Source organism: Chenopodium album, chromosome 4, assembly GCF_948465745.1.
Source record: "Chenopodium album chromosome 4, dcCheAlbu1.1, whole genome shotgun sequence".
NCBI lineage: Eukaryota > Viridiplantae > Streptophyta > Magnoliopsida > Caryophyllales > Amaranthaceae > Chenopodium > Chenopodium album.
In genome coordinates, this window is record NC_137837.1 from 685,647 (window position 1) to 706,052 (window position 20,406).

Here is a 20,406-nt window from a genome sequence, read left to right on the forward strand (position 1 = left end):
TTGTTGAGATAATATAATATAAAAATATGATAGATGTTATGTAGGTTAAATATAAAAATTTGACTTTCCTAAAAACAAATTTTAAAAAAGAATAGATTTTTTTTTAATTTTTACTAAGATGATGGTTTTTTTTTTTCTAAAGTTGGTAGTTCTTTTTAATTTTTTTTCAAAAAAAGGAAAAGCTATAAGGGGCATTTTAGGAAAGTGAAATTTATCACTCAAAACCCCTTTCACTTTATATATCGATATAATAAAATATTATTAAAAAATATTATAAATAAAAAAGTCAGATATTACTCATTCTGTCTCTAAATATAATTCCTTTTTTATTTTTCACGGCCTATACACACATCTCATACGATTATTTTCAGTTCAGTTCAACTTAGTTCTAATAAGTTCAGTTCAAAATTGTTCAGCTTCTAATTTCCTTTTCTTAAAAAATACTCAGTTCAAGCTCTAATAAGTTCAGTTCAGTTCAGTTCATCTCATTTCATTTCAGTGAATGATAACAGACCCTTACTTTGAGATTGAATCTAAAATTTAGGTTAGTAAAATTCAAACGGTCAAAATAAGACATGCAAATACGGAGTAGTTATAAACTCATCCTATTGCAATTTACATCCAACCTAAAGCAGAGGGAGTTATAATTCCCTTTAGGCTCCAATTATGTTCAAGGTGAGCAAGTTTTGAAATTTGCAAATTCCTTGACAAACACGAGTATGCAAGGTTACTTATTCCCATATTTCCGATGACCACTTCTAAATGTTCTATTGGAATTTGATTGATATGTTGAAAAGAAAACATTTTATCAATTAAATTCAGCAAGATGTTCTACACAAATTCTTTGAATTGAGGGAGTCTTCGCTTAAAGGACAAGTTACTTGCAATAACATAATCACGAAAATTCAAAAAGTAGGTTGACAAGCTAGGATAGTGTAGCCTCGCAAAAGCTAATATATACATTGATTGGCAACCCAAGTTTTAAATTAACAAAAATGCTGCATGAATCCATAATTACAACAGCTACACTTAGAACAGGGTAGATAAGTTCTCAATAAGAATAAACTACAATATAGCAACTTAATACATGACTAGAGCTACTTTCAATAAGGCTAGTCCTTGTTACGGGATGTGCGGTCTTTACGATGTCCACCAAGAATACGCGAGATCTGCAGACCTCTACTGAATGCTTGATTAAACAACATTCTGGTCTGAAATTCAGAGACAAATGGGAACCAGGCAAGGAAAGCCACGGGTGTGAATAGAAGCAATCCCATCACAATCTCATACCCACGCGCAAGCGTCCTCACTGAACCCCAAAATCCAAACTTACGAATAACAGGTTTTATCGCTTGGGCAATCTGTAAATTAATTGAGAATCATCACCAGACAATTTATGAAGAACAAGACATGATAAATAAGTTCCCTAATGCAATAAAACATAAAATAGAAAAAAAAAAAAAAAAAAAGGGCCAGTAACAATTTAACAGGAACTAAACTTTTCATGTCAATTATTAAGATTAAACGTATGTAGTGATGCACCGAAATGCAATGCATCAAGACAAAGTGAACTACTTAATAAAGTTTAACAGTAACAGAAATACTCACCAGGAGCAAACCCCAACCAGTGGGCATGAAGGCAAGAATACATACTATGATGTCCTGCAATGTCATGCCTGGCAACACAATAAGTGTAACCAGAATACCGACAAATGTCAGGAAAATCAAGCCTTTGATTAGCCGAAATACCAGCTGAAAATCTGCACTGAACTTCCGTCTTCCAACAGAAACAGTCTGCATACAAGGGAGGAGCAAGTCATGCACTGTGGCAACATAACTAATTAGCCAATTCAAACTTCGTAAACTACACAATGCTCACAACAAATAACCATCAAAAAACCAATGTACATCCCCATTTTCCCCAAATCTTACACAAACAGACTGCTGATGTACAAACCAACAAGAAAGCAATTTATGACCCCATTCCCCAAAAAACCCATTCAAACAATTAAAGCCTTAATCCCATAAGTGGGGTCGGCTACATGAACCAAATTTGATTATTCCGTGTAATCATCGACAAATATCATCCTCCTCCATCCCAATGCCTTCTCCTCATGCAAATCCATATACTTCATATATCCTACCTCGAAAAAATTAAATACAGACCCCAGAGCAGTCAAATCAAATTATTGTGCAAAGTGTTAATTGGGCAACGAAGAACATGATACAAACCCCACCAGATAAAAGTGGGTTATAAAAAAGAATAATTGTAGGTTACCCAAAACAGAAATGAAGTATATAACCCATTAAGAATACAAAATGAAAAAGGAAAAAAAAAAAAAAAAAACAAGCATTGCATGTCTAAAAATATACAGAATATATTGGTATCATTGGTATGTATGAGCTTACCTTCATTACGAATAATATTAACATGATCACCAACCATGATAACCCATATACCTGTAACACAGCTCATCAATTAATATGACATGCAAATTTTTGTAGAAAATATAGGACAACTCTTTCATTGATACATACCAGGAAACTTTTGGTATGTTCTGTGATTTTTAGGTGATAAACAAGCCCATATTGATATATAAAAAACCGCAAAGATAGGAGTATCTCAGCAACAATTCCGCGAAAGCCAGAATGGCGAAGATGCTCCTGTTCCTCCTCCCACCATGACTCCCAACTCTTTTCTGGAGGCACACCAATCCCCCCTCTATTACTTATCCATTTGTTCCAGTCTGTCCAATCATCGACTATTTTTTGCCATTCAAAGCCAGAAGGGTTGAAAAGGAAGGGAGCAAATAACCAAGTGCCCACCATGAACCACATTGATATGGTAATAAAGATATAAGCAACCGGACTTCTATAAGATTGACCGAAAATCTCATATACAATAAGTAAAATCATAAGCTCAATTCCCTTCACGAAATGGCTCCGAGAATACAGTCTGTAGTTGTCCGCAAATCTGGCATGGAAGACAACAAACCCTCGACCTGTAGGTCGATATTTTGCACCTCCATGAAGCAACGTCCTCCCATAGTAATGAGTCTTGGTTCCCAGTGAGAACGTAAAGAAAACTGGAGCAAGTTGCAGTTGCATCAACACAAACTCACTTAGAGCCGTTCGGAAACCTCTTTCCAGACCAATTTCCATCAACATAGGCAATGCCATCAAGAATCCAATTTGAACAAATGACTGCGAAGCCAGAGCAACTTGAAGCGGCTTATTATTCCGAAATCGCCTTTGATTGTTCAATGATTCCTCAAGGCCACTAAGCACGAGATAAAGACGGCCATATAGGAAAATATACACAGTGAGCACAGTAATCTGTAAACAGAATTAAAGTGCAGAAGGTTAGGAGATAAGCTGAAATATTTCATTGACAGCAAGACAGCAAAATGTGTACTTACCAGGGTGCTAAAGTAGAAACCAACTGTGGTGAAATAACATGACAACATTCGAAAATAATCAAAACGATGCCCCAATCTGTATATATCACGGCTGACTGTCTGCTCACCATTACCATTGGCAATTTTCGCCTCAAACATCGAAATTTGATTAAGCCCCACATCTCTTCCCTTCCCTACTTGGATATACTCATGATGAGTAACATTTCCGCCACGAAGAGTAGAATTAAATCCTGTAAAAACAATGCCATCACATAAGTTACATACATTGTAACTGACACAGATCAAGTAGAAGAACCAGCGCACTACTCTTACCTGCAAAGATATCCTCACTCAAATTAATAACTTTTGAAGCTTTACTCACACCACCTCTGGTAAGATGAAAGAGTCTGTCAAAGACATCCGGATGACCATAGTGGAAGCGGACCCTGGGAAAAACAAAAAGGAAGTTATATAGTATGCTACTGGTTTGGAGAACATCTATTCAGGCAATTGTCTATAAAATATTATGCTTCTTCTCAGATAATAGAAGATTTGAAGTTAGAATTCAGCTATGAACATATGAGTTTAAGACAAATGACAGCTTTGAGTCACATTTCCACACCCAAGTTACCCAAACTCGGAGGAATACTTCACGTAACCAAATCGACATAACACTGACATGACACATATTACCAAGAGAAATTCGGCAGCGTACACTTGAATACTACAGGTCACGGAAATAGGGGCTTTTGGAAAGCCAAGCCAGGCAACTCCTACAGTGGTGCTCCCATCCCTTGCCAAAGTAGGGAAGAGGTCTGACAAGCAGAACAAGTTAATGTCCTAAAGGAGTGAGAAGAGTGTGCAAGAGGGGAAACACATGGTAGTATGGTACTGTTTGTATATGTTCACTTTGTATCTTTCAATCTTTTATGACGAGATGTCTCTGTTCACTTTTGTCTTCTCACAGGTTTCTGCATTCATAATTAAAAAAAATCCTTATCCTAACAAAAGCTACACATTAATTGTTGTGTTTTGATACCCGTGTCCAAATCACACATTGAGTCTATGAGTCTAAACTCTATGCTTTAAAAAGTCGTACACTTGCTTTTGTACGTGTATCTGGTACTCCTTTAACAAAACTTGCCATTCCCAGATCATGCTACATTTGGAAATTAGTTTGTATACAAACTTGTTAAAGTGAAGTTTTGTTTTATATTTGAAAGGTGTGATTCCTGTAGAAATTACAAATTTTAATTCTTTGAGACCTTCCAATGGTGAGCAGGGCTTCTTCCCCCTCAGAGGGGATTTATTCCTGTTCAAAACTTTGCTTGTGTTGTGTTTCATTGTTAATAAAGCCGGGGGAGAGGAGAGAGAGAAAGAGGTGAGGACCAACTTACTTTAATGGGTTAGCAAGCAGTCTCTGACCAATGGTGACAAAACTTGTTTCTTGATTTGACATGAACCATGCAAGAGATGAAACACTGCCAAACAAAACAAACACATCTGTAAACAAAAAGGCAAACTAAAAAGCGAGAAATTTATACACCAATGAATTAGCACAACATAATCACATGAGGAACACCAACCTTCCAGTAAATATATGCTCTCTAAGTCCTAGAATTGTAGGATATCTCACACCACCATGCTTTATCAGAAATTCTTGAAGCAGATTCCTCATTTTCAAAGCTTCTTCCAAGTAATTATCCTGGAATCTTACCTTGTGAGAGAGAGAGAGAGAGAGAGAGAGACCGATTATATCATCATTATCAGCAGTCACTAACCTGATTCATATCTATTGTTTGCAATCCTTCTCCCCGTGTGAAGATTATAGCATGATTCTGATTCTCAGGCTTCCCCTCACCTAAGATTGGGGGGCCTGGAAGTTTTATCCGATAGATGACCTACACAAGAAGGTTCATCCTATCAATGAAGGAAAATATACACATTATTTGGTGCACCTGGCTGCACAATGATCATGGTGCACCCAGTCAAAAGAACAACATATATTCTTTGGTTTTGAATTATATGTTCATTTAATCTGTATTCTTCTCAATCGACCCATGTTCTTTTAATTTTTTAATAAATAATGAACATGTGTTTTGGTTTGAACTACAAGTTCTTGGTGTATGAACGTGGAGATAATTCATGTTTATTACACTTAAAATACATCTTTGTTGCTTTGGTGTTCAAGTTTATTCACTTTAACTCTTAATATATTCTTTGAATTTAGCCTTCATGTTCATTGGGTGCACAAAATAACAATTGGCCAGCATAAAAGGTTTGGGGCATTGAATTTAGTACCAACAATAAATTATTTCACACAGGTTAATTCCATTTATCTGCGAAACTGGCAAGACAAGAATTCAGCACTTAGTTAGTCAGTCTATAAAATATAGCTAGAAAAGAAGGCTTATAAGCACGACCCTGATTTAATAAATATGCAAATAATTCATGTTTTCATATATTAAAAAAAGCAAATAATTCTTATTTTTAGATATAACATACAACTCCAGTAGGGTAGTAGACTCGTTTAGTTGTTTTAGGCAAAATACGCTACCATACATCTATAAATAAAAAGCTTTGATGGTAACTTCATTATTCAAGGTAACATTAACTAGCAAGCAAAATATTACCTGATCTAGAGTTTGCCCTTGCTCTTTTGAATTAGAAGATGGCACAGCTTTGGCAAGAGCAGAAAAATAAACCATATGGTCCATATCTTTATTTTTGGACCTGTCTTCACTCCGGTCTTCAAGCTCATCAACGTAAGCCACACGAAGTGACGGATATCTGTCATCATAAAAGACTTCTCATTATATCCTTGTCAAAATCGTCAGTTAAGCAATGGGGATTAATTGGACCCCTATATGACAGAATAAATTAGACACTCACGTTGTCATCAGCCTCAGTATATCTTGCGCACGCGGATCACCAGATCTTTTATGTATACCATATTGCTGGCAAGATACAACATATGTAAACTTCATATCAGCAACAGCTTGACACAGCAATCTTTCACTCTGTGAATTCTCCTCAGTGTTCAGTTCAAGAGCCTTGTAACCCTCCATCAAGACTATCAAAAGGAAAAATTTAGTAAAATTAAAACACTATTAGTTAAATTTTAGCAGCTTCCACTTTCAGGTTTAGTACAACAGAATCCATGATTTAAATATCCAGGTTTTGACAGATACCTTTATCATTTGCCATATCAAGGAAGGCTTGAAGTTCTAGAGCTTTACGATAGTACATCATGCCTCTAACTGCAGTTATTTAGAAAAACAGGGGACATTAAAGTTGATGCATTATATCCAGTAATACAATTGCACATGTTCCCACCAAGTGACTATTAAGAGCCATAAATCAAACAGGTTGGAAGCTCCTAAGGTGATAGACGAAATATTTATACCAGTACGAGTCAAAGTCTGGCCTCTATATGATGCCCAAAGGCGTAACTGAAGATGGTAAAGTTCATTAGCGTAAACTTCTTCTTCACTGCATCCGACACGTTCTAGAAAATTACTCCACTCATCTGTTGGCATTTCCAGTGACACCAAAAAATAAGCATAAAGTATGACCACAGCAAAGCCAAAAAGATTTCACTATACAATTAATCAAAAGCTAGCAATAGTATGGAACCTGGAAAAATCTTTTGCAAGTAGAATAGGATGGATACACCATCTTCATTTTGTTGTTCCAGATCTTGCAGCGAAAACAGAACCTCCTCCGTGTAGTAAGGGGTCAAGACACTGAAATACATCATTGCAACAAAAAATCTTAAAGATAACTTCCCAGAATGAAGACACGTGTACATAAACAACATCATAACACTCTAATTAAGAAAAGAAGTAAACTGGTTAGGAGCATGTGGTTGTTTATTATTAGTAAATTTCGAATTTAGGTCCACAATTGAACAAGGCTACCCAACTTCCTGCAGCAATTTGAATTTCAATAGAAAAAAAGGAGGAACACAGCTTTATTAACCGGCCTGATATGTACATGTAACGAAAATGTGTTAGATGCAATTTTGGCGGACAAGATAGCATACTTGCATTAAAAGAATATTAGGGGGAAAGAAATTTTGATATGATCACAGTATCAGGTGGTATAGCTTTCTGCCCTGCTATCATATAATCTGACTACGATAAGCTAAATAATGGGGGTCCTTAATATATACACGAACAAGCAGTCAACAAGACAATAATGGTAACACAAAGGCAAACACTTTAGTTCAATCTAATACTGACAAAAATCTCTATAAAATGGGGGATAATATGATTTCACCAAGAGAGAGTAGGACCCATGAGTCTGGTATCGGCACACGGGTTTCTTGAAAACATAGTTGTAAAATAAATAACTATTCTACACCACCATATTGTTAAAAATAGCATGAAATGCATAACGCTTTTGCTGAATAAATTCAAACTTACGAGAAAGAAAGCATATTTCTAACTTTCGGTGCTGGGGGCATGTCCATAAATAGTGAATTTGTAAAAAAAGACAGTCGGCGTCTAGCATCTAAATTTGATGGGACATCCATAGCAGACTCCTTCACAGTAAGCAGCAGGAACAGCCGTTTTATCTGCCCCATCAAAAAATCTTACTTTAGAACCAGAAGTGCAAACCTAGTACATTTTAAGTAGTACCAATAAAATACCTTCTCCTTCCAAGCTTCTGTTACTGGTTCAATTGGAAACCTAATTGCTCCTTCCCGAGCAAATAACTCAAAGGATGCCATTCCTGAATTATTTGAAGTCTCCTGAACTTCTTCAATAACACTAGGATCCTCCATGATATCAGTGGTCACCACCTCAAACATGTCCTGGAAATGAAGAACAACTTGATCTCGCTCCTCTTTCTTGTTATTCAGCTGAAAAATTAAATTGATTTAAGTAAGCTTTCACAGAGAAGAATACAACATAGTACACAGAGAGATTCTAGTCTTAAATAGCCAACGGTAAATAATGTACGGACCAGGCATGTCATTAGCTTGACAAAACTCTCATACAAGTTTGGCAGAGCGCTCATCTTGTATTCAGTGACCAGGTCACCTTTTTCTATATGTTTCTCAACATCATCAAATATCTTCTCTATACAACTGAAAACCATGGATAAAGATCAAAAGTCATTTAAAAAGTAAACATATGTTTTTAGCGTGTAACATACTTCTGATTCCACCTAACTTACTTTTTCTCAAGATCCCCTTGAGCCATAAACTTAATAACACTTTTGAAAGAAGCATAACATTCACGAACAGCACATGACATATAAGGATCAGCTTCAATTCTCTTTATCAATTCCCGGTCCTTACCATTGCTATCCTTTGCCATATCTAGCGCTATAGGAATCTGTAAATCACCAATACGATCAATTAGAAGATATGGTATAAAATAAACACTATGATGGTTCAAAGCATAATGGCAGACCTTGCTTGCAAGTAAAAATGGAGGCCATTGCATGAGATCAATGTCACGATCAGCCCAATAAGGAACAAGCAACAAGTCCTTTTCCCTGAATTTACAGAACATTTAAACCAAATACTAGCAGTGAGTAAAAACCATATAACTTAGTAAATGAAATTAAAAGCATTTGACAAAATAAACAAAGACGAGCATCAGAGATAAGTGTCTCTCACCGATTTTCAATGAGATCCTCTTCTCTGAAACTTGTGATGATCTGATTCCACAACTGAGCAAAACGAGCAGCTTCTTTCTCTTTATTAGAAGGAATCTGCAAATTCAATTATTTAGATGAGATTTCAATGTATCCTACAGATACAAGCATCAGAATTATATACTACTTCCATTCCCATATAAACTACCTGCAAGAATTATTTAGTTCACTTTGAAAGTAAAGAATCATGCTACCTACAAGGGAAATGTACACCACTTTTTTATACTCTCTTACACAAATTAAAATAGAAGTCTTCCCTATATTATTTATTCTTAAGTAAAGGCAGCCAAATAGGATGTTTACTTGAAAACAAAAGACACAATTAAGACATAGTGGACAAAGACCCCAGAAGACACTATAGCCCCATCTGTGAAAGGACAAGACATTATTCATTGAACTCCTCCTTTCATCTCTAACGTTATACACTTATACTACCTCTATTCCTTTTTTTGGCTTTTAATATCTACACCTAAGGTGAGTTGGTGAATGAAAAAGTGGAGAGAGAGAAATAGAATGGTGGGTGTAAGAAAAAAGTGAAAAAGCGTAAAAAGTGCTATTTTTAAAATAAAGTCAAAGAAAAAAATTCTTAGGAATGAACAATGAGGAAAGTGTTAAAAACGTCTAGGAATAGAGGCAATACAATTCAACTTGTTGCAGACCAATCTATGACGCATTTGCACATACTTATAACACTTCCCTAAAATGTCACAATACCTGCAACAAACTATACCTGGAATTTTTTTTAGAAAGTTACACTATTACCTTTCTTTATAGCCCATTAGTCCATTACCCACATAATTATACTCATAAAAATCTCTCAACCCAATTTTAATGTTCAAGTCATATGAGCCCACTGTTCTTAGATATCTTGAAAAAAAATGTGTTGCAACTAGTACAAAACTGAGGAAGTAATTAATATTTTCAATTTTAGGCATTTCAATAATTTGTAAAATTTATCATGGGGCAATTGGCGTGGGGTTGTAAAATGTATCATCGATATTAAAAATTACGTCATAACTACATAGATTGTATTAATAGAACCTTGTTTTACCAATTCTATTTGTGTCCAGATTTATCAAACTTCTATTGAGACAATATACAAACCATGTGATGTTTGGACCACAACTTTGTATTCTATTTGAGGTAAGACAACGACCATCAAAGTACACCTTTTGAACACTGGTTCTAGGCCCTAGAGGAGACTTTTAAGAGTGGTGAATTCTAGAAGAAAAAAGTGTAAATAAACTAGTACTAGACCAGCATTCAGTGGTGAGGTCATCCACATTCCCTAACCTCCACAAGTTATTGATATATTCCCTTTTGCATTCCCAATAATTTCCCACACTCCATTTTTCACATAAGAAAGTCATTGTTAGCCTTTAAGATGACTTTCTGTTCTGGATAAAGCACTGGATAATATACATGTTTTACGTAACTTCATTGTGCTCTTTTGTTGTATAAGAATCGCCTAAGATCACCTAATGCTATAACACAAGGGCCTCACATTACAAGCAAGGAAACTGGGGAAATAGAGGCAATTAGAAGGACTATAGTCCAAGGGCGTATGGATTTTTTTCAAATACCGTTATGATACAGCTCTAAAAATCTGCATTTCACAAGTCACAACTCATCCAGGTGAATCACGCATTTTCTTATATTTATTTGGACTTAGAAGGAACATCAAAGGCAGTAACAGAACAAATGATAGCTTACATCAGGAAACCGTCGAGAGAAAGTGGCCTTCAGTCCTTTTTTCTTTTGTTCAGTTTTTTCATCGGGAATAAGGCGTGCGTTAAAAGCACCCGGTAATGACTGAAAACGAGATCTTAACATAACCAAAGTACGGATCTGAATGCAAAATGTTATTAAAAAAATTAGCAAAAAAAAGGTTAGGAGCAGGAAAGAAATAAGGAAGTAAGATGGAAGGAAGCAAAAACAATACTCTCTCCCCATCCTATTGATACAGATACCCAACGCTGTAAAACAAGGAAACTCATTCTAGAAACTAAGTTTACCTCTCCAAGACGACGGAATGCACCATATATACCTCCAAACAATGTGGAGAATATAGCATACCAAATCTGGGTATCCATGAAATAGACCTGTAAACGAAAAAATAATGTTAAAAAAGACTACTCCAAACACAAATAGTAATTATGAATGATGTATGCTTTAAAAGTTAGAACATACAAGGATAATTGGAGCCCAAAGTGAAATTACAGCACCAATATTATTCCTGGCTGCAAAAACATTATCTCATAAATAAATTACAGCACAAAATCATAGCATCTCATGTAATGATTGCATATACAAATATAAGATGCCATGGTTATTACCTTGAGGGAAAAATTCATGCCACTTGAAGTGTATTATCCGAATCGACATGATATCTTGTGTTGGACGTACTAAAGGCTTTATCTGCAAGGAAAAATGGTAAGCTATGAGCAGGTAGCATAAAAAGGCAAAAAAAAAAACATTTGTGCACATCCAAGACACATGTGATGCTCAGACTTGAAAGAGAGAAATTGCCTAAGTGACGTAAAAGAAAGATTTTAGGTCCAATACTGCCTTGAAACATTCTAGAAACCAAAAAATGATTTAGAAGTTAATTATTTAATTGTATTAGATCACTCCCATAAATCCATTAGCTAATCATAAATTTGAATAGGAGGCAGGAACTGTGTGGATAACCCAAACCCTTTCTGCCTTAACCACAATTGCAAAAAAGATAAGCTCAAAATCAGTAGAAATATTCCAGAAATTGATAATCCCACAACAGAGGTGTACCTCAATATAGAAGCTGAATGCCAACTTTGTAATGAGGAGGAGGATCCAGAACATCGAGTACCTGAAATTTCAGAGGAAATAAAAATTAATAAATGAACGAACAGATTTCCACATAAGAACTGGGCGCCAGAACTTGGAACATACTTGAAAAGCGAAAAGGCACTTTCATGCATTCCCCTTCCAACAAATAGCCGCGGCTGAAAATTTTTAGAATTGTAAAAAAAAAAAATGAAATTCTGTTAAGGGGAAAAAGCTGTAAAGAAGCCAGGGAAGAAAATATTCATCTAGATTGTAGACTACCTGAGACCACCACATCATCAGCATCACAATCTTCCAGTTGGATCTTTCAAGAATAGATCGTACAAAAGGAAACATAAACAGCACAGCGGAGAGCATATTTGGCGATAAGTAGATAACAACAGCCAAGAAAAACAGTGAAGGCGAGTGAGCGTTGCTCCCAAACCAACTTTTAATAGTTTGCGCAAGTCCTGGAGGAGGATTGTCCCACGAATACGCATATGTGACAGGCAGGATTATCACCCACGCAGCAGCAGAGACAACCTTTAAAATATACCTAAGCTTAACATGAAATGACATGGTTCGTCGTGCTTTCCAACCAAGAATCACATCAAGGACAGCTGAGAACAAGAATAAAAAGAATAAACACTGAAATTAATTGCATATCCAATCATAACTCAAAAGCAACAAGGTCAAAATTTGAATGACTAGAATACGCGAAATACATGAACTTCATGGCATAAATAGTGAAAGCAATTTAGGCATCAAACTATATACAACACCTACCAAGCACAAGCTTAATTATTGAAGCTGTTATAAAGATGCTTAGTACATTCTTGAAAACTCTTGTTTCAAATATTGCACTTGGGTCTCCTGTGCCATTCCAAGCAATGATAATCATGGCCTGAAAAAAACCAAAATTGAAAAGCTTACTTCACAATAACAATGTTAAAGATTATGTCCAACTGGAGAAATCAGAAGAGATTTGTATTGCCTGCAAAGCCAAAATAAAAAAGCTCCACATTCTGTCAAAACTTCTGAAGATGTGCCAAAACGATCGAATCTCAACAAAGTTGACTTTTCCAGGCCATGGAGCAGGAAGACGATCTTCATCATTCTTGTTTTCCTGAATACAAACAATGGCCTTATCATTAGGTGATACATTATATTACAGTTATAGCCTTATAGGAATAGATAAGACATTCATCCAAGAATCAATCAGCACATCCAGTAATTCACCACAACACATGAAGTCCATGTCATGGAATCATACAGTGTTTTGCAGATATAGACGAGCACACCACAATTCTCCTACTGTTTAAATAAGCAGATCCAGGCCATCCAGCAATTCAACAGCGTAGCATGTAAATATCCAAGTTATCACACATTTCAGAAATAGTATGGATTCATGCACACTTTTTACCAAGTACTCCCTCCAGCCTTCTTTTGCTTATGTTCTGCTCAGTTTGCTTTTTTTCTGTTTTACGCCTATCCCCTTTATAATCATCCCCTTCTTATTCCACAATAACACATTTCCACACTCTAACTTTATTCACCTTTTTCATACATCCACTCACTTACCTACACTCTGACTAACTTTATCATACATTCTCCAACACTCAATCACCTTTTACAAAATTTTAATGGATTATGTATCTATTGTAACGAATAGAACACAAAAGAATGGAGGAAGTATGGAGAGGTAGTTACTTTGATGAAAAAGTTAAAACTCGGCGGTTCCATTATGTAACAGCCAATCTGTAGGATTTTGGGTTTTAAAAAGGAATCCAAGTCATTATGCATCCTGATCCATCACTAGGACCAAATTAGGCAATATGCACATTTCAATCGGGGAGACAAGGTTTGGTATCTACTTTTGGGAAGCAAAAACACACTTGAATTATTTCTAATATCAACACAGTCAATGAGCTTGACTAACAACATCGGAAGATTTGTCCTATTTGATTTTCATTTGTCTCACGAGTTTTCTAAATTTTCTTTGTTGCAATGACAAATGATAACTAACAAGATCCATAATATTTCTACACACAATTAAGAAACTTAAATCTATAATTTAGTTTTTCATAGTAGATATTTAGCAATAGTATGTCATAAATAAACGATATTAATATACTTTGTCCAGTGGCAACATTTTGACTTCTAACCTTTTCACATATACAATTACTGAACATCAATCATTAAAAGTTATGATGTCATACCCCACTTTTATCTTGGCGAGGCTCACTTTTTATTTTGCGTCGACGCTCTTCAAGAGTCAAAGTAAAGAAGTCTTCGTGTGTCCGCATTGGCCAGCCCAAGCGGAAACAATCGACTGACCTGCAAAAAAACATAGATATATATTGGAAATTGATAATATTTTATATACAAAGAAAAAGATGTAGAAACCTTAACAACAAAATACCAAAAGTATTCATTAAGATCATCATAATTTCTCCACTCTGCATGTTTGGATTTTCCTTTTTTGCTACTTTCGGCTTCCTGCGAAGCAAACAATCACATATAACATAATCATAAAGCAAAATAAAGTTTAGACAGAAAATTGGCAATAAAGAAATTGAAATAATACCCGTCTTATAACTCCATAAACAGGTGTAACAACTTTTCTTAAAAAGACCTCTTCTGAACCACCATATGCTGGCATCACATTCTCACCCGTCTGGGGACTGACACTTCCAGCAAGCATTCCATAAAGTTCAAACGCCATCTATAGGAGAGGAGAACATAATTAATAACAAGTCGACCAAGATCAATCCACTGATAACTCACAAACTTATCTACAAACAAATTTTTTTAACAAATAGAAAAAACTTGGAAATACACACTGTAAAATAAAATTATCTTAGTGCTGCCAATCTCCCTCGGTTTTAAAATTTATCTTTACGAGTCTTGCTAATTTGTAACCTTGAATCCACGAATTTTGCTATATATATTTTATACTTCCTCCTAGTAATATTGCAAGTTTGCAACAACCGGACTTTTACACTATTCATCACGCTTGTTTGACCACATATTAAGATTTATACGTAAAGTAAAATATAGTCATGTGGGGTCTTGTTAGATTTGTCTTGTAAAATACTTTCACAATATCAACTTTTTATAATTTTTACTCCTATGTAATTATAATATTCAACATATAAAATGTGCTTTGGGATGCGTAAAATCATCCTTGTTGCAATATTTGTAGAACGGAGGAAGTAGCTTTTATGCTAATAATTTTTAAAAGTTAGGAACCTTTGATATTCATTCATTGATCATGATTCCCTAAAGAGCTATAACTTGATACTATAATAAACTCAATTTATATAAATACTCCACGAAAGCATTGGATTAGTAAAATACTAACAACGGAAGGGTGGATCCTTACTCTAGTACCAATAAGCATGCAACGTCAGCAATGAAATATAGACTTACACGAGGAAAAAAATGGATTTTGACGAATATAAACGATTTCCAAAGACATAGATGATAAGTTAGAAAATATTTACTAATTATTAGATTGCAAATAAACCACCAAAATTGAAAGTACAATGGTTCAGAAGCATACATGGTGATAGATATAGCATAGGCATTCTGGCATAAATCTCAGATTTGCAGCTTCCCCCCAAATAAGAAGATACAGGCCCATGTACAAGAGTTTACGTTGCTGTACTTCCTGTTGTATTGTCGGCAACCTACAATTTATCAGATAAATTAAGCCACCAACATGATTAATAACCTTATATTTCCCACTAAAGAGCTTACGGGTCCCATAGTTACCAAAAAGACATAGCAGCAGCACCAATTATCCCCCCCCCCCCAAAAAACCAAATCACAGATATATAAACCAGGTAATATTAAAATCAGGTGTGCATGATAAACTTGCATCGATAATTTAATGCGTCAAAGGCAACGGAATAAACAACTAGTCTTCTAAACATTAAACGGACTATGTGTCAGCCAGCATTGCACAGTAATTTGAGAGCAAGGAAGCTCACCAAAGGCTACTCTTGCGGTCCAAGTACAAGCACCATTTCTTATAGCTCTTGAAGAGTTTTTTCATCACTACTGTCAATGCACGTTCATCCAACTGTAACCACATGATTTTGTTAGAGTAATCTAGAGATCAAATGTAAGAGAGCTATCAAAATAACAATGCAATTGAGTGGCTAATGCACTTATAGATAAGGCAATAATGCTTGTCAGAAATAGTGAAAAACAGAGGCAATTCATGATCAAGTACACAATTTCTAAATATATAGAGCAGATATATACACAACAAAATTTAAAGGGTTAATAAAATGAGATCAAACAAATAATAATCACACAAGAATTTCACATAAAGAAAATAAGCACTGAACTTAACTAGTGAGGCATAAAATCACCTTTGGTTGCTGATCAGGCTTTGGAACTTGTCTTATATGAACATTTGCGAGCAATAAAATAAGGTGCTCTCTTTGATTAGCCACATTATCTTTCTGCAAATCAATTCGTATAAATAACAATAAATATCATAGAAGCAGGATTATGGTAACAAGTGAACACTTCCCATGGTTTTCAAACAAACAATAAATAATGCGGAGTAATAATTATATTATTTGACCATCGGAGAAATATAATCACCTGAAATCCAAACATCGCCTGGAGCCAGTCCAAAATGTCTTCATCTTGCTTTTTCTTGTAGTCCTTGGGCCAAGGAAGGCCTCTGGTATTACGAAGGGCGGCCATAGCAGCTTGGATCTGCAAATTGGATCAAGTGTAAAGAGAGTAGCAAACATAAGCATATAAGATCAATATTAGAGACTAACAAACCTCTGGATATCTCATAATTGCTTGATTTGCACTGTCAGGGTCAAGAGGAAGAATATTGTATGGGGCATAGATTTCAGTTTTCTCTGCAACTTTATTGTGTGTATCCAAGATCTATAAACAGTAAACACCAACAAAGTTAGTCTATTCAAATGACAGAATAGGCATCTAATTTGATGGTTACAAGAATTACAACTGAAACAAAGGGAAAAAGAAAAAACATGCAGAAAAATCAAAACAACCCCATGAAAGATCAATTAATCTTATTTCAGCTCACCTCACGGTCAACTTCCATTGATTGCGTCAAGTTGACAGCCTTCAACACCTCAAAGAGAACATTAGCAGTTTGATATGCCTTTGTGAGCTGAGCACTGAACACAAAATTGTTTGATAAGGTGATAATAAAGCAGTAACATAGCTGAGAAAACAATTTCAAATTATTTTCACCCTGTCATAAGCAACTCACCGATCAGCCTTATCAGCAGCATTTTGTAATGCTTGAATATATTTCTTGTAGTAATGCTGATAAAAACTTTGCATCTCCCGTGCATCGCTTTTTTTTACCCTCCCCATCAATGTTGGATCATTTTCCTGCAGGACTGAAATTTATAAGAACCAGCCAGATGATTGTAACAGAGATGGAATCTGAAAATGAACTTGCACAACAGAATAAGGTCAGATGCAGCAATCAACAAACTGGTCATACTTCATAACAGAAAAATAAGCAGAAGGTGACATTTTACTGTCAGCGGAAAAACAAACAAACAAACAAAAAAAAAAAAAAAAAAACAGATAATAATTTCACCACCTAAAAAATTTCACCACAAAGATAGGTTAATACGAAAAGGAAAAGTATGTCCACAAGTTCAGACATTCTAACAATAATTTCAAAATTAAAGTGACCAAGATCATAACTTTAATCGACCACATTAATCTGAACTGTCAACTCTCAACCTATATCCTCAGAAAAAATCTATAATCCCAACTCAGATCTCAGATAAGACAGTGGTGTACAACCTTTTCTAGCCTTTGAAGAAGTGCAGTTTTGAATTGACGGACACCACGTCCACTGGAAGTGGGATCCAAACGATGCGCTTTCTCAAACGCGTAGAACCTACCTGCAAGCCAACATTAGTAATCAATGCACAAAATGAGCATTGAACAGTAAAAATGAAGTTAGAAATGTACAGTAGAGAAGAATTGAGCAAAGTCAATAAAGTAGACCCTTAGTCCTGAATGAAAGGATCATTCTCCCAAGACTACACAGAGAAAGCATCAAAGAAGAAAAGGACATCACAGTATATCATAAATGGTATCATCTTTGGGGACAGAGATCCCAAGGAAACAGACCTCTACTTCGGAATGCATTGGTGGGAGAAAAAAAAAAGTTAAATGACAAAATAGCCAGCTACACCGAGCTAGTGCACTTACTTCCCACTAATAAATCAGCCAATATATGATTCCAGAAATTAAAAAAATTTCTATCAAGAACAGCTCGAGGCTCAAACCTTTTAAGTTTGCAATATATAAAGTATCATATATTCATGTTAAGCTCATTTATTCATAGTGTAGAGTAAAATTCAAAATAAGGGAGTTTGATTACTCAGGACTTCAAAATCATAGAATTTAATTCCCAAATAGTTGGGTCTTGCCCCAACAAAGTTTCGAGACCTATCAACCGATGTTTGTAATTCATTTCCAATATTCTGTATTTGGGCTCTTCAGGACAAATGAACACTCCAAATGAAGACAGCAATCAAACAAACATCCTAGAAAGATAGTTGGTTTGAGCACCTCAAAATTTTGGGTACACTCAATCAATGTAACAAAAGGCACATATATATCCACCTTCCCCTTTCTACACAACAGCAACAGCCAATAGGGTCACTGGTGCTAAAATAGCATCTTAGCTCATATATTTCAAACTGTACAAGTAACTTGATATTTTACAATGTTCGTTGCAGAGATAATTGAGCAGCCCACACCCTCTTCCCTTTAAAGTTTCAAACTTTCAAAATCACCATTTTACTTATTAATATGATTGAGAACTAAAGATGCACATACACCCAACAATCAATATAGTTGGTTTGAGCACCTCAGAATTTTGGGTACACTCAATCAATGAACATAAAACCAAATATATACCCCACCTTCTCCTTTCTACATAACATCGACAGCCAATAGGGTCACTGGCGCTAATTGTGCTAACATAGCATCTTAACTCATAATTTCAAATTGTATAAGTATCTTGAAAATCTACAATGTTCATGGGGGAGATAATTGAGCAGTCCCCACCCTCCTCCCTTTAAAGTTTAAAACTTTTAAAATCACCATTTTACTTATTGATATGATTGAGAACTAAAAATGCATATACACCCAACAAACCAAAAAAAATCTGAGAACGGAAAACATACATAAATAAGCAACCCTGGGATTATGCTTTTCAACTTCATTGGCAACACGAAGGATGGGAGCAATTTCGACAAGAGAAGACGGAACAATCTCACTGTCGAAAGCGGTTTCACCAAGGTTCCCCGCCGTTTGAGTCCTCATCAACTTCCTTCCTGGCGGTTGATCAGAACCTCCACCTCTGGAAGTCGATGGCGACGCCATCCTTTACTTACTTAGTTACTTCACTTCAAAATCCCTGTCCAAATCAAAACTAGAGCATTTCAGTTCAATCAAATCACCCATAAAAGAGATCAGTCAAGCTTAATGGTACTAAACCACTGACACCAAAATGCATCAATCTAACTATATGCATATAAAATTATAAATACATCCCATTTCAATTCAATTCACTTCAATCAACTACTCAATCTAAATTATATAACTCAAAAATCTCCCAAAAAAAAAAGAAAGAAAAAAAAAGGCAGTTCTACAGAGAAAAAGCAGCATGCATGATGCATCAAGCTGATTATATACTTGTATTTAAACAAAAATAAAATAAAATATTCACCAGATTTCTATTAAATTCAATCACTAAATTAATTACCAAATACAGCAAATAAATACTAAAAAAAGGAATTAACAACAGCATAATACTCCAATTAAAAAAATACCAACAAATCCAAAAAAAATCAAGCAAATAAAAGGAAAGTCCAGAGAAAGAAATACCACTAGATAGATGAAATGGAGCTAAAAAGCAAGTAAAAACAGCAGCATCGAGCTTAATTAGGTATAAAAATGGCGAAAACTGCAAGAACAGAGGAGGAGAGAGAAAGGGGGGGAAAAGTGTGCCCTAGGAGAGAGAAAGTGATGCAGTTTTAGAGAGAGAAAGTAGTATGAGAGCTACTTAAGGAGTAAGCAATTAAAGCAATGGAGAAAAAAGAAAAGAAAAGGACTGATTGATTCAACAAAGTGTGAGTACTACTGTTGCAGTGTTATACTGTATGTTTTGAGAGCAAATTTTTGGATTTTACTGTGAATTGTGGGTCCCATTTTCTACTTTTATTCTTGGAGGTTGTGAATTTACGGTTTTACCCTAGGTGGTTTTGTGGTTTTGGGGGGAGGTAAGGGGTAAAGTTGGAAATGTATTTTGAATTTTGAAAAAGTGAAAGATTCGTGGAGGTGGTGGTGTATTTTGTGACGAGGTAAATTAAGTAGCCGTTTTAACTTAAATGGGGTTTTTCTTTTGACTTTTTTATCCTCAGTAATTTTATTTTTTTTACTCCTTTCGTCTTTAAAAAAAAATAAAAAATTGTTTAGACACCTTCTGAAATTTGGC

At 35.3% G+C, this 20,406-nt stretch overlaps 1 protein-coding gene across 1 annotated transcript; it reads right to left on the minus strand.

Annotated features, from left to right (window-relative positions):
- Nucleotides 1–931: 931 nt before the first annotated feature.
- Nucleotides 932–20,024, minus strand: LOC145628385 (callose synthase 3-like). The gene is made up of 42 exons (XM_081680677.1): nt 19,797–20,024; nt 19,094–19,326; nt 17,697–17,797; nt 17,146–17,270; nt 16,957–17,050; nt 16,683–16,793; nt 16,494–16,610; nt 16,256–16,348; nt 15,869–15,960; nt 15,439–15,565; nt 14,461–14,598; nt 14,296–14,372; nt 14,093–14,210; nt 12,868–12,999; nt 12,660–12,777; nt 12,156–12,493; nt 12,000–12,052; nt 11,856–11,916; nt 11,405–11,486; nt 11,259–11,308; nt 11,084–11,170; nt 10,782–10,916; nt 9,031–9,125; nt 8,822–8,906; nt 8,583–8,743; nt 8,370–8,493; nt 8,053–8,265; nt 7,826–7,977; nt 7,035–7,144; nt 6,805–6,927; nt 6,590–6,658; nt 6,291–6,471; nt 6,032–6,188; nt 5,180–5,299; nt 4,985–5,103; nt 4,796–4,879; nt 3,732–3,844; nt 3,420–3,649; nt 2,539–3,336; nt 2,410–2,460; nt 1,609–1,794; nt 932–1,361 (listed from the first exon to the last, which is right to left on the minus strand). The coding sequence occupies exons 2-42, from the start codon at nt 19,290–19,292 to the stop codon at nt 1,113–1,115; spliced, it is 5,868 nt and encodes a 1,955-aa protein (XP_081536803.1). The 5' UTR covers nt 19,293–19,326; nt 19,797–20,024; the 3' UTR covers nt 932–1,112.
- Between the last annotated feature and the right edge of the window lie 382 nt (nt 20,025–20,406).

Excerpts from the sequence above, each read along its gene's own strand:
- LOC145628385 (XM_081680677.1), bottom strand. The coding sequence starts at position 19,292 with ATGGCGTCGCCATCGACTTCCAGAGGTGGAGGTTCTGATCAACCGCCA. Across the intron at positions 13,000-14,092 it reads CTCGCCAAGATAAAAGTGGG|GAAAACAAGAATGATGAAGA; the intron begins GTATGACATCAT and ends GTTTGTATTCAG. Across the intron at positions 7,145-7,825 it reads AGAAATATGCTTTCTTTCTC|TGTCTTGACCCCTTACTACA; the intron begins GTAAGTTTGAAT and ends GATGTATTTCAG.